At 36.6% G+C, this 15,247-nt stretch overlaps 1 protein-coding gene across 11 annotated transcripts in view; it reads right to left on the bottom strand.

Moving 5' to 3' along the window:
- CNTN5 (contactin 5) overlaps positions 1 to 15,247 on the bottom strand; it is a 637,852-nt gene that overhangs the window by 174,984 nt on the left and 447,621 nt on the right. For all 11 annotated transcript variants that reach the window (XM_061374568.1, XM_061374569.1, XM_061374565.1 and 8 more), the window contains one exon: positions 2,456 to 2,551. In XM_061374568.1, coding sequence (XP_061230552.1) covers positions 2,456 to 2,551 — 96 coding nt within the window. The remainder of the gene's footprint in view (positions 1 to 2,455; positions 2,552 to 15,247) is intronic.

Raw genomic sequence — 15,247 nt, 5'->3', positions numbered from 1 at the left:
GTATCATAAGTTTGTGTTTGGGGTTTTTTTGCTTATTGCATTACCTCTTGGTAATATATGGCAGCATCAATAAACAGAAATCAAGTCTCTATACATATAAAACTTGTTTTCTGATTAAGCTCCTGTCAAAAGAAATTAGTGTAGCGTTTTTTCAGTCAGTGGTGCTTCTTAACGACTTTCAGATTTTTCTAGAATTATGTTCTGTAAGAATGGAATGCAGGTTTTATTCAGCAAAAATATTTATCTTTGATTTGAAAACATGTTAATAAACCCATATCTCTTAATACAGTGTTCTTTCACTAAGTCATCTTATTTTCCCACAATGATTTTCTAAAAGGTCTCAATACTGAAATTCTTAGGCAAGTTTATAACTAGTTATTGACTTTAGAGAGTGAGAAATGGGATTTTGTTGAAGGACAAATTACTTATGAGGTTGTGGAGAATGATTAGATTTGATACTGTATCATGGATTTATCTCCTGGGATAAGTAAGTGAAAATTATTTCTAAAGGTGCTGATCAATGTGAAAAAAAAAAAACCAATATAGGGTAGCTTGTGGTGCTCATCCACTAAAAAAATCTGTATCATCAAAACCACTACCATAACTCATGGTCTTATTAACGTTAGATGTTCACACATTTTGAACATACCTTGAATAGTCTCTAGCTTAGATATATCCACTACAATTGTTTAGTATTCACTTGAAAGTCTGTCTCCTAGGTTGTTTTAAGGGTCAGACTTCTTAGGATTATTTAGAAGACAATGCCATCTAGGCACAGAAACTAAAACGAAATATCCAGAAGTTAAAAAAAATAACAAAAAAATTAAAAGATGTATTTTAGATGTCCCTGCATATAAATCCTCAAAGTTTCTCTGCACTGCAAAAAAAGACTTTTGTAGCTGGAAAAGAAGTTCCATGTTCATTGCTTAATTACAGAACTGAACTCACATACTTCCCCCTTAACGTTCTGATTTTCTCCAAAATTTTTTTTCCCAAACTGACTCTGATCTGGAAGTAATTTTTCATTAGTGTCTTGTACCATATCGCCAGAGCTTCATGGAATGATTTATCCTTGAAACATCACCTGATGTGGAATTTTTTGGAAGGCCCATGGAGGTAGCTCTTCCCTTTCCCAGGAGATTCCAGCCACTATACTGATAGAGCTTGCAGTAGATTTGGTGGCTCACTGAAGAAAATGAAAGGTACTATTTTTTCACCAGGAAAAGCAATGTGTATGGTACAAGAAAACACTGCATTGGAAGCTGTCTAAATATAAGTTTAAATGCATAATTTTACCAAAAAATATGTTAACAGTTTGATAATATGTAAGGTGCATTTTGTGGAATGACTGCTGTTAAAAGGTATATGACTACTCACTATTGATGCTCATCTATCCTTACATTCTCAGTTTGCTTAGGGAATCAAATTCAGCTCTTTTTCTGCCTACATCTTTCCCCTCTCAGTTTACTTATCATAATCAAGCCTTAACATCATGCACTTAATCCCATCATACAGAGACTGTACTGTCAAGTTCAGAAATAAAAACCATAAAAAGAGAATGTACTCAGAAGAGAGAAAAGTAGAGAGATGGCCAGAAGGTAACAAGCCTTAATTACACTGATAACTGTCATCACTCCAGAATAAACGGAAACAAAAAAATTCTCTAACAGAAACTCAGAGATTTTCATTTCTGCAGCTCTTCCATCTTCAATGTGACCTTCTTTCAGGGCTCAAATTTGGAGGAAGAAAATCTTCCCTCAGTACAGATCTTGTTTCCCAAAGAGGAAAAGGATAGGCTATACTGCATCTATTGAAAACCGAGATATTCTGGCTAACATTGTCACTCCAGGTGCTATATGGTATGCAAATATAAATAAATACTAAGCTAGCTGCAGACGCTGCAGCAGTGACAATTTAAAAAGTAAAAATGTAACCTCTCTAGAATATCTACGATTTCATTTGGGAATCCAGAGGCATTTTGTGGGATTTATGATATTTCTGACTTCTGGCAATGGTGCAGTGGTGCTGTCAACCAAGCTATACAGCAAGAATCAGCAACTAAAATCACATCTGTACCACAGAAAACAAAAGACAATTTATATTCAACAATGGTATCTTGGCACTGACATTTGGAACAAGGCTTCTAAACTCTAAAAGAAATCTGTGACCGCAAGGCAGCACATTCACCATAGGTGGCATGGAGACTGCTGTTACATTCAAGTTTTATACTGGGAATAAGACAATCTTGTAACAGAAATTCTGCTGTTATTAGGTGGCATTTGCAGTACATGAGCTTTAATTACTCCTTTGGCACCCAAAAAACTGTTAGCAGAATGCTGGGCATTTCGTTTCTTAAGTTCCACAATTAAACACACCTTGTTACTAAATTACTGAGCATCCAATAATGAGCAAAATTTAAAGGACCAGTGTGCATACAAGCTGCAGCCTAATGTACCTGGTGAATGAAGTGGAGGGGAGCACATCAGAACAACTCCTTGACCTTCACGTACAGAGACAGCGCTTCTTGTCCGGCCGCTAAAATTCCCCAGATCTATCAAAAGAACAGAGCAATTTAGTTACACAACAAAGATTCTAAATTTTGTGGTTACTGTGACTTACATTTTATTTCCTCCTGTAAAGCTGACAGTTCCTTTTTTTCATACCTTAATCTATAACAGAAGGGCCTTTAAAACTAAATCTATTTCCATCACAAAAAAATCCATGTTGCATCAGCACTTTATTACTCGTTTTAGTGCACTTAGATCCAGTATCAAAGGAAAAGCAGCAAACAATATATATACCATTTACAAAAAAAAAAAAAAAATTAATAGTGCTCCTTTTTTTCTTTTTTTTGCCATATCCTGTTTTTTTTTTATCACCAGTAGAAATGACTCATACTCTGCGAAAAAAGTCAAGCAAACACCATGGCAAACATCTAGACTGATGATGTTGCTAATGTCATTTGGACACTGCATAGCACATTGTGATGAGAAGAACAGAAAATCAGCTGTATTGGATCTAACCCCAATTCTGGTCTATAGTACATTCACTCCTTTTAAATATTTCATTCTCATTTCTTCAATGTTATAAACACAATTCAGTTGTGGGAAAATTTATTTTCCATCTAAAAGTTTCCCTCCGGGGGGGAATAAGGAACATAGAATCATAGAATAGTTAGGGTTGGAAAGACCTTAAGATCATCAAGTTCCAACCCCCCCTGCCATGGGCAGGGACACCTCACACTAAACCGTGTCACCCAAGGCTTTGTCCAACCTGGCCTTGAACACTGCCAGGGATGGAGCACTCACAACTTCCTTGGGCAACCCAGTCCAGTGTTCAGCATCCTCAGAGTAAAGAACCTCCTCCTCATATCCAATCTAAACTTCCCCTGTTTAGGTCTGAACCCATTACCCCTTGTCCTATCACTACCGTCCCTAATGAAAAGTCCCTCCCCAGCATCCCTATAGGGCCCCTTCAGATACTGGAAGGCTGCTAGGAGGTCTCCACGCAGCCTTCTCCAGGCTGAACAGCCCCAACTTTCTCAGCCTATCTTCATACAGGAGGTGCTTCAGTCTCCTGATCATCCTCGTGGCCCTCCTCTGGACTTGTTCCAACAGATCCATGTCCTTTTTATGTTGAGGACACCAGAACTGCACACAATACTCCAAGTGAGGTCTCACAAGACCAGAGTCAAGAGACAGGATCACCTCCTTCAACCTGCTGGTCACGCTTCTTTTGATGCAGCCCAGGATACGGTTGGCTTTCTGGGCTGCAAGTGCACACTGAAGCCGGCTCATGTTCATTTTCTCATTGAGCAACACCCCCAAGTCCTTCAACATTTCACTTTTCATACAAAAACCTTTGTATGAAGCTATGGAGCACTGCTGCGAACAATTTTTTTGTATATAAAGCCTCTCAACCAAAGTGTCTGATTACTCTTTTTGCCTCAGAAAACACTGAACCTGGATTCACATTTGAGGTACGTAGCTATGCTCTAGCATGTGTTATCTGTAGCAGAAGAGACAGGACAGCTCAGTTCTGCCATCAAACTGGTGCCTTTATCCATTCCTCAGTGCCAGTAATGCCATTTAAAGCCACTAGTCAATCAGGATTTTTTTCAGACATTTCTCCTTATGTGGATGGATCTAGGTGAACAGAGGTGCAATAAGGGTACCCAGTGACACCTTTGAAAAGGACACAGAAGCTTCAGCAGGCACTAGATCCCAAATATGAATCAATGGGACCCGTGGGCGCATCTCTCATTGACATTTAATGAACTACAGGTGTACATTTTAATTTCTGCACACAGATCAAGGTGCTGGTATGAGCCAGACAACACCAGTTAGAATTGTTACGTTCTTAGCTGCACTCAGTTGATTGTTCTCTGTCAGATTCTGAAACTCACATTTCTAAAGCATTTCTTGAATATGGTTGGAAGCCTAAAATTTCAATGTATCAAAATTTATGTTGGTTTTAGACAAAATTAATTAGTGTTCTGATTTCAACAGTAGATACCATGTTTGAATAGAGAAAAGGTGGATGGGCTTCAGTAGAATTTTAACAAATAATAGGGCAACATTCCCAAATTGGGAAAAACTTTGCTAGGCAATGAAGTATTAACGAAATATTGTATTGCACTTTAAAATAACGACACCATGGCTTATAATACAATCTGGCGTAATTCCACTTACAATGTCACCTGATGAATGTTACTTGATAGTAGATCCTGCAGAGATGTAACAGTTATTTTATGTTTAGAAAGCAGTGGCCTGGTATATCCCTGAATAAAGAGTTTTTTCTTGATGGGAGAACAGCTTTGAAGGAAAAATTACCCTAGTTAAGAATGCCTGGATTTTACTTGCATGCAACTTTGGGTCTACAAATTTATGTATGTTTGCGTTAAATCTTGTATATTTCTAAAAGGAAGTTGATCTATGAACCAATATTGTATGCAGTCTATTAAGTAACCAATGTTTAGCTTTTATTTTAATACACAATTTAGGAATACAATAATCTTTTTTTAATGCATTATTGCCAAGTCCTAAAAATTGTGTGTCCCCTTGATTTTCTTCAAGGTCATTTTTTTTTCAGGCAAGAATGACACTAAATTATGGTAAAATTGTTCTTGTAGTCTTCCTTCTCAAGAAAATACGATAAATCTTCTCTATATGGGTGTCCTAAAACATGAAATTAGATTTACTCCTCAAATGCCTTCAAATCTCCAGACTATGCACAAACAAACCTCAGTGAATTTAAAATGTGGCTAGAACTTGAACTGATGTGCCATGTTTTCAGCATGTTTTGAGAGGATACTCAAACCAGAATAACATCTCTAAACCATTTCTTTCTCTGTTGGAATAGGTATTAACATAGCAGTAATTCCACAGCATTTGGAGGAAAAGAAGAATCTATGTTGCAGACATCAGAAAAAGAGCCTTAATACTAGTGGCTATCTGAAACCCATACTGCACGTCTGCTATGTGCACTATAAATGTTGATACATTTATTTAAAAAAAATAATTTGGATCAGGGAATCAAACAGCTGAATAAATGAAAATATCATGAGTTCAATACTAAAAAGTCATCTAGTGTATGGAGAGATTCTTCCCAATTTACATAGAGGGACAAGGAAGCAATCTTTTATGCTTCTAAAAAAGTCTCTGAGATTTTATTTCACAGACTGTTTCTGCAATTTCTTTTAAGCCTGAAAATAATTAATCAGAATTTACAGAAATACACTTAGTTTTTTTTTTAATTAAATACTTCAGTCTTTTGATTTTAATTCCAAACTAAATTTGAAATATTGATTTATTTTCTAAAATCTTTGATTTTGGAAAATGCACTTTATTTTCTTGAAAAAAATCTTTTAATTTACATATATCTGCAGTAGCATGACATATTTTACTTTTTAATGTAGAATCTCCTATTTCCTAGGGTACTTGTTTTCATCCTTTATATAAAGTTTTTACTGCCTGTGACGCACAAACTGGAAGCCCGTCCAACACAAAAGAAGGGAAATCTGTGACATCTAAATTGTAACTTCTATAAGCAGAAGTTTTCTAATTTGCGCTATTTTTAACTCATGTAAATAAATGCTATTTTCCAATTAGCTATAGCAAACTCAGAACTTTTTTCTCCTGTTTCGTGTTTTGTATGAGTACTATGATGGGCAAATACTTTTTTTTTTTTTTTGAAATGAAAAAACAAAGATATTTTTGTTTAAAAATAAAAGTACTATGTATGACTCAAGTTTCTACTTGTTCAAGCCAATTAATTTCAAACTAAAGAAGAAAGGTAACAAACAGGTTTTATTTGGCTATCTGTGGGTTCCAAATTGGATTTGTTAGCATACAGTGAAAGAAAGGATTAACAGGTACAAAAGCATGAATTTAGCTGTCAAATGACTGAATGTAGGCAAGCTTAAAAGGAAGGAAAGGTGAAGGATCATGCTTGCAGTTTCCCCACATTAAATGGAAAAAATCAAATGAAAGGGAAATTAAATTCATTTCCTGTAAATCTCAGACGTCTCATATCTCACCATACTGAAAAAAAAGGAGAAAGACAGCTACTAAAAAGAGTATTCAAAACCCTATATTTTACTTTTAAAATTATAAAAAAATAATAAAAGAAAGGGTGGACAGCTTTGGAGGTGGGGACTGTAACCTCTCAGCAGTGCTGGCCATCAGCTCAGTTGCATTATAGACCTGTAACGTGTATGACATGTCAGAGAGCCTCACATAGAATGAATCTATCCTTCATATTATTATCATGTATATGGGATACTGATAAGAAAATGCCTTTTTGTGCTCCATAGGTGCTCATCCTCTGCCCTGAAAGATTGAATTTATTTACTCTTATCATAGTGCTAGGGGCAAAGATGATAATGCCTATTATGTTATTTTCAAAGCAGTTCCTGGGGTTTTAGCTACATCTCTTCCACACTCAATATATGGCACAGGCTTGACCATTTTCAAAATGTATAGTTAAGTGTCAGTTACCATATCTAATGTAAAGATAGTATTAGCAATATATATGCAAAACATGCAAGGAACATTTAGCATGGAGTGTTTGTGGCAGGAGTAGCACAACTATCTTAATCGCTAAAAATCATTTTATTCAACAAATATTATACAGTGCCACTAGAGTACAACGTGTGACATAGGAGTGGTCTCCACTATGAAAGGGAAACAGTAAAGAATTTACAGAGCTAGTGTTTCAGACCATTTCAGAAGGTCATACAATCTCTGCCAAGTAGTATGGCTGCCTCTCACAGTACTGTGGATATCAACATTATTCTGAAATGAGCTGAAACATAGGTTTCTCTCAGTGCACGTATGTACTAGTGAGGTGCACTCCAGAAGAATGACACCCAGCATCACAAGAGTATCAGTTTAAATAAGACCAAGCAAAAAAAAAAAAAAACAAAAAAAAACCACCTCTGCAGAAGGTGAAAGATGTAATGGAAAATAAATGAGGAAAAATCTCAAGGCAGTCTAAGCAACAGGCAAGCTTTGCAGGACTAAAAACAAAATAAACAACCAAATAAAGGGGGAAATATTCTGCCACTGACAGAAGGACTTTTACAAAAGTTCAAGCAGCTTTTACCATTTAATGGCCTTCCAATTCACCTTAATTGTAGTGTGCCTTTTTGGCATGCACAGGAAGGATCATTCATTCTCTCTGTTCATCAGTTGGCTGCAGCTGATGGTAGCTGTGAAGCAGCAGGTTTTTGTGACCCAGGCAACGGTCCACTGACAATTAGGATAAAATTAAAAATAAGAAACAGATCTGGGTTTTGTTTTAGGCAAATATTGCTTGGTAAATTAGCACAGAAGCTGTGGAAGGCTCTGTAGTTCATTATCAGTGCCTTAAACCAGTCAATTCACTTTCAAAGTAGAAATTAGATCACTGAAGAACACGTCCTCTGCCAGCCCAAATCTGCGAGTTTAAACTATTTTATGTTCAGATTTATGACAGAGTTTAAAATGGATATTGCCTGATATGTATTAAAATGTTTAAAGACGTATGTTGAAGATATCTAAAGATAAGCATAAAGCAGGCAATATTCTTTCCGATAAGGTAAAAATAGCTCTACACAAGGTAAAATTCTTCTGTCAGGCCAAGGACAAACTTATTCATTGCATTGTCACTATACAGCAGGTAGCCTTCCTCTTCTTTTATCTGAAAGACAGGACTAAGAAATAGACCTTGAGCTGGAATTGCAGCTCTTTAAAAAGGGTAAAACTTGCAGGTAAAAGAATACCATTATAAACACATTTTTCAAAATTCCATTATAGCCTAAATCAAAAACATGTTTTGACTGTACACTCTAAACAAAGGTAAAAATAAATGTTGTGTTTAATATCCCATAAACACAAGCTATAGGAGAATGAAAGATAGGTTTTAAAAAGAAATTATGTGTGATTGTGTAGAGAACGTTTCAATTGGATGAATTAAATACAATACTCACAGGATACCAAGATGTCCAAAGAAATTAATAGATCATTTTGTACTGACATACACCCATAGGAAAATGAGATTAACTAGGTGGAGCCATAGAGTTAGAATCACTTATTGAACCTAAGAGTAACTTAAGACATTAACTAGAAAAGGTGTGAAAGGAAGCTCAGACATAAAGATTTCTGCCATGACAGAATCATTGTCTCACCACAGTTATTAGGAAAAGCATACATCTTGAACTTTCAAAAATCACATTACCATATGACTTCTACCTGACAAGGTAAGGGCAAGATTCAAGTACTTTTGAATGTATCAAGCTTATTATCATTGTTGCTGTTATTATTATAAAAAATCATTTGAATCCTTCACAGATCATCAGTCTGACATGACCTGAAAAAAGTAATTATTTTTTTTCTCAAAGAAGTTGAAAGAATTTCCTATGCAATTATGTAATGAGACACAAGAGGACACCACAACGGGAAGAGGGAGAGTACAGAGAAGCAGTGATGTATTTTAAGCATGTATACCAGCCACCCTGTGTCCCTACATCTGCAGCGCCACAAGAGTTTTCAAGAAAGGGGATGGTTGGACACATGTTTTCAAAGATGACAAAGAGCATAGGAGAAAGTTTAAATAGTCCTGTCTGAAAATGTTAAAGATGAAGAAGACAAAAGATACTGTATTTTCTTATATTCAGATCAACATCTTCCAGAATCTTTCTTAGCTACTACAAAGAAGATAAGAAAAAGATAAGTCATTAAGGGAACTTTGAACAATGATGGTCTTTCTGTGTGTTCTTGTAAAAAGAAAATTATTTCCTTAGATTAGAATCATAGAATAGTTAGGGTTGGAAAGGACCTTAAGATCATCAAGTTCTAACCCCCCTGCCATGGGCAGGAACACTTCACACTAAAACACATCACCCAAGGCCTCGTCCAACCTGGCCTTGAACACTGCCAGGGATGGAGCATTCACAGCCTCCCTGGGCAACCTATTCCAGTGCCTCACCACCCTAACAGGAAAGAATTTGCTCCTTATATCCAATCTAAACTTTCCCTGTTTAAGTTTTGACCCATTGCTCCTTGTCCTATCACTACAGTCCCTAATGAAGAGTCCATCTTTTTGCCCTGCTGTCAACATGAACTGTAAGGTATACACTATTCATTAGCCCTGAGCTAAATTTGCACTATGAAACGAAATGGAATAGTTAAATGAAGGAGCATTGTTTTTTTTTCTGCCCTTAATGACATTTATATATATATTGTTTTCAGACATTATAACAAAAATTATGTAGTCTACTGCAGTCAGTATTATCCTGTTTATTGCCTGTCTTCATCATGCTGCTTATGTCTAGCTGTTTTATCTTGTAAGTAGAGAACATCTTTTTTGTACTTTCTGCATTTCCTATCACAGAGAAGTCACAAATCTGTAAATGTGGCTAATACATGCTACCAAAATACGATTTGTTATAGTAATAATTAACTATTCTGGTGATAACAAGAAATACATAGAACTCTTTCCTAAAATTATTTATTTATTCATGCAATAAATCTGGTATAAGAATTGTTTTATTTTTATTTTCCTTCACAAAATAATTATTAATTTTAATTAAATTATTAATTATTAAAATGCTAGAACATTTTCCAAAGGGTGAAAAATAGAAGTTGCCTCTATTTACTATGCCATACTTGTTAAATGGGAATGGTACTTTTCATTTAAAATATTCACTACCTGTGATCCTACATAGAATTTATATAAAATATAAATTGATATGCTTATTTCATATTTTTCTCTTGACCAGCTACTCATTTTTTATATAATTTAATGGTTCATGGAAAGGTGTTTCATGAGTCGCATGTGTATTAGGATCTTTGAAGAAGTTTTTATTTTATTACACATAGTTTCAGTAGCATCAGTGAATACCATCAGTATCATCAATAATGCTTAATTCTTCCCAGAGCCTTGACGAAGAAAGGGAAACTGTAGATATCAAAAACTGAACTTCAGTAGGATTTCTGCACTCATACATCCTGAAGTACTGGATCAAAGTGAAATAGAAGGAGAAATACTTGTAGAATAAAATAACAAGATTATGTTGAAAATTATAGAGCTGCTATATGATTCAGCTTTCCATGTTAATTGTACAAGAACTGGGATGTTTGTAGTTACAGTTGTTGATGGCTACAATTAATCAGCTACAATCATTCTGTGTCTGTCAGGTTTCATCTATTCTCACAAGCATTATTTCAGCATGCTTCTCAGCTGTCTTTCATATCTTCTACTGCAATATTAATGCAAAATACAGAAGCAACTGGAAATATTATAGTTATGACTTTTTCATCCTTTCCCTTCATTCATGATCTGTCACTTAGAAGCAACGGCTAAAACCAAACAAATAAACAACAAACCTCAAGTTACAAATGAGATATTCAAATATAGTTGCCATATATTTAATCATCAAACTAAAGTAGGTCAGTAGGTGGTACTATTTCCAGAGCTTCTGAGCAAACAGATTTTCATCTCAGTAATATATGCAATGGATTATTTTGTAAACACATTGTTTTACATAATGTTATCTGCATTTTGAGAAACACACATTTCTATTTACATGCTTTTTAATACACCTTCCTGGCACTGAGTCTTATACTAACCTGTATAAGTTCTGTGGACATGACATTGATAACTCTACTTTCTTATTTTTTTTCTTTGTACTTATGAATGCTTCTTCCTTTTTTCTCATTTGCTTCTTTTTTATTTGCTTTTTTTTTTTATTTATCACATTTTCAGTTAAATTAATTCCAAATATTTGAGGATATATTAAAACACCATTTCATTTTATTCAACTTTTTTTCCATCTAGATCTGATGTTTCCTTCCTTTAATTAGTGTCTAAAGTTAGCAATGCCAGTTAGGATTTTACATAATTAAACAAGGAATGACTAGCACGGTACAGGTTCTTATCATATGGTGTCATATAAAATTGTGAATGACTAATCTCTTCTAAAATCACTATGTAGGTGTTGTGGTTCATAGGACTTCCATCTTGTAACAATAATACAGTGAAAAAAGCTTTTCTGACCACTTTACATGATCGAGTAATGAAGGGTGACGTATTCTGTGTATAGAATCATAGAATAGAATCATAGAATACTTGGAGTATTGTATGCAGTTCTGGTGTCCTCAACATAAAAAGGACATGGATCTGTTGGAACAAGTCCAGAGGAGGGCCACGAGAATGATGAGGGGACTGGAGCACCTTTTATATGAAGATAGGCTGAGAAAGTTGGGGCTGTTCAGCCTGGAGAAGAGAAGGCTGCGTGGAGACCTCATAGCAGCCTTCCAGTATCTGAAGGGGGCATATAGGGATGCTGGGGGTGGACTCTTCATTAGGGACTGTAGTGGTAGGACAAGGGGGAATGGGTTAAAACTTTAACAGGGGAAGTTTAGACTGGATATAAGGAGGAAATTCTTTCCTGTTAGGGTAGTGAGGCACTGGAATAGGTTGTCCAGGGAGGTTGTGAATGCTTCATCCCTGGCGTGTTCAAGGCTATGTTGGACGAGACCTTGGGTAATATGGTTTAGGGCAAGGTGTCCCTGCCCATGGCAAGGGGGTTGTCATTGTTAGAATCTAAAACATTGCTTTTACATATTTAATACTTTACAATCATGGGATCCAGTCGAAAAGAGAACATAATGCTTAATTTCTGCATGCAGAGGACAATGTTGCAAACATATAGACTCAAGGATCCTCTCTCCTACATCTCTTAAGTTCTTTGGCTTTGCCAAACCTGGAATTTATCACATGAAATCGTATAGCAGGAGTCTACAGGAGGGCCGGGAAGATGATCAGAGGACTCCTTGTTATTGAGGTTTTTTTTCTGATTTAACTATATGTTAAATAAGTTGAGGTTTTGTGTCAGAATTGCAAGTTATATATGAGTGAGCTAGGAAAAATATGGGAGAACAGCTGTTCAGATCTAAGGCTTGGACTTCTGGCATGGGTGTCCACATTCAGTTACAGCCAGAGGCTTGCAGACACCTTTTCCATGAGGTATGACAAACAAAATTCTGACTTAACTCTAGACAAATCATTTCACAATGCTGACTTTTCACTAGACTAATGTGCATAAATACCTCCATACTTCACTTGCGGTCTGTCATCAGAAAAGAAGAAGGTCATAATCTCCCAGAAATTATTTATTTGCTGTTCTCCAAGAGCTTTAGTGCCCAATATGACCTAGAAGTAAGTCTATTGTCACAAGATAAGTGCTTGGACACATCCGAGGAGTAAATCTGGAAGACCTTGCTCTTAGCTTAATAGCTCAATTGGAAATGAAAGCCTTACAAACAGAGTGTTTCCCAGGTAGCAGTTGGTTGTTACATATGATCCCAGGTAATGTTTTTGATATGGCAGTTTGCATTGGAACACGTTATTCTACGTGTATTCTAATATCAAGGTGATATTAGACACTGCAAATCACAGTTTAGGATACGAGCATGTAACAAGTAAGTCATCAAAGTTTAATAAATTGTCACCAGCTTTCTAATGCTATTCTTCTATGCTACATATTTTCTAATTCAGCATGTGCTAATGTCAGAGAGTTCGTTTAGCATGCAGTTTTACCTTCTCCTCCTCTCCTCTCCTCTCCTCTCCTCTCCTCTCCTCTCCTCTCCTCTCCTCTCCTCTCCTCTCCTCTCCTCTCCTCTCCTCTCCTCTCCTCTCCTCTCCTCTCCTCTCCTCTCCTCTCCTCTCCTCTCCTCTCCTCTCCTCCCTTCCCCTCCACTCTCTTTTTACTTGAGATTGTTATACTTCTCACCAAAAGGATATCCTATCTAAGATATCAACATAAGAAACTGAATTCAGGCACAGAAAACATCAGTAGTACTACACAACCTGCCATGTAGTGACAGGCTGGACAGTAGAAGTAATCAAGAGTATTTTCAGAATTCAGGCAGCAATCCTTCAGTAGTTTGTCTGACCATTCAAATTCCTTTATAATTTGTCACAGTTACATATTACTGCCTTTTGATCAATACAAGTAAAATATGTTCCCTGAACTAATTAGATGCTACACATTATGGATTTCTTTAAGCAATTTAATAATTGCATCTCTTTCTAACTGATCAGCTGACCTTCCTAGAGCAAATAAAATTACTGCCACGCATGACAGTGGCAGTGGCACAGTATGTAACAGTGGCACAGACTTCTGATACTGAAACTAAACTAAGCACAATCAAAGCTTTAAAAACTATTGGTTTGGAAGTTATGGATAATTTGGTAGTATTACTAACGCAACAGGGAAGAAGAGCAGGACAGCTTCTCTTCCCATAAGGACAGTTATCATTGTAACCTCCAAAAGAGTATCAAATGTGTCCTGGGTTCAGCAGTAGCAGTCATTTTTCTCCTTCTTGATAGCTGGTGCAGTGCTCTGTTTTGACTTTGGGGCTGCGAACAGAGCTGATAACAATGATGTTTTAGTCTGGCCAAGGACTTTCTGAGCCTCATGCTCTGACAGGGAGGAGGGGAAGCTGGGAGGAAGCAGAGACAGGACATGTGACCCAAACTGACCAAAGAGGTATTCCATACCACAGCACGTCATGCTGGGATGTAACTGAAAGTTACCCAGAAGGGCTAGGAGACTGGGGGTTGGAGGAGGTATTGGTCGGTGCCTGGTCGGGCTGGGGGGGCAAGTTATCGGTTGGGTGGTGCTGAAGTATTGTATTACCGTCCCTTGTTATTTCCTTTATCATTACTATTACTGGTGGTAGCAGTAGTGATTTGTGTTATACCTTAGTTACTAAACTGTTCTTATCTCAACCCATGGGGGTTTCATTCTTTTTGATTCTCCTCTCTGTCCCTCTGGGAGTAGGGGGAGGGCAAGAAGGGGGGGAGTGAGTGAACAAGCTGTCTGGCTGGGTTTAAACCATGACAAAATGTTAGACCGTGCTATCCAAGCCTGCAGCCATACCTAATTATAGTAATATGAAATCCTTTAAAAGAAAACGTCATCTGAATTTGTTTACAGGACAAGACTATGTGTCCTACCAAAGAACCGTACTTCCTCCTACATTGAAACTACATTGCAGCCTTAAAGCCATGACTGACTTTAATCACAGGCCCATATTTAGACAAAGCTTTGCTACAAGGAAACCCTGGGCTTCATGGTACAGGTATTGAAGAATGTGAGCAAAATCAACCACTGAGAAGTTAAAAAAAAAAAAAAAAATCAAGCTGGAGAAATTTTGGACTTGAATTCACAAATTCCCCAGATCATAGGAAAACCTGTTAGAGGAATGAGACCTGTTAAGAACTAGCCTTGTAGCAAGGCACAATAAAGGAGCTGGAGCAGGTATTGAGAGAGAGTCAGACATAAGAGAGGACATGGGAGAAAAACAATAAAAATAAAAATCCAACTATTTCCAAAATATGGTTTGCATTCGGTAAAACACAGTAAATACATAATATGCTTTTACCAGGAAGGACAAAATCAAAGAATCTGCATGAGGGAGTTGAAAATTCACCTCAGAAAATCAAAAGTGGCGACACGCTGAAAATGTCTGATTTTATACTGAGCGGAACAAATAATTGGAAGCTGTGAAATGAAGACTACGAAGGTCAATGGTCAGATGTTAGTATTATGTAATGATGTAAAGAATGATTTGGATATTAATGAATATCAAAGGGAAAAATACGGGGAAAAAATCATAGATTAAGTACTAACAGAACAACAATTTCTGCAGCAATATTGCCAGGCAATCACTGAATGGTTTAGAACAAGCAGGTCAGT

This window comes from Neopsephotus bourkii, unplaced genomic scaffold (genome assembly GCF_033783945.1).
Source record: "Neopsephotus bourkii isolate Nb327-2 ecotype Australia unplaced genomic scaffold, CSIRO-AGI_Nbou_v1 NB_1638, whole genome shotgun sequence".
Taxonomy (NCBI): domain Eukaryota; kingdom Metazoa; phylum Chordata; class Aves; order Psittaciformes; family Psittacidae; genus Neopsephotus; species Neopsephotus bourkii.
The sequence above is the reverse complement of the archived record's forward strand: the minus strand, read 5'-3'. Positions and strand labels throughout refer to the sequence as shown.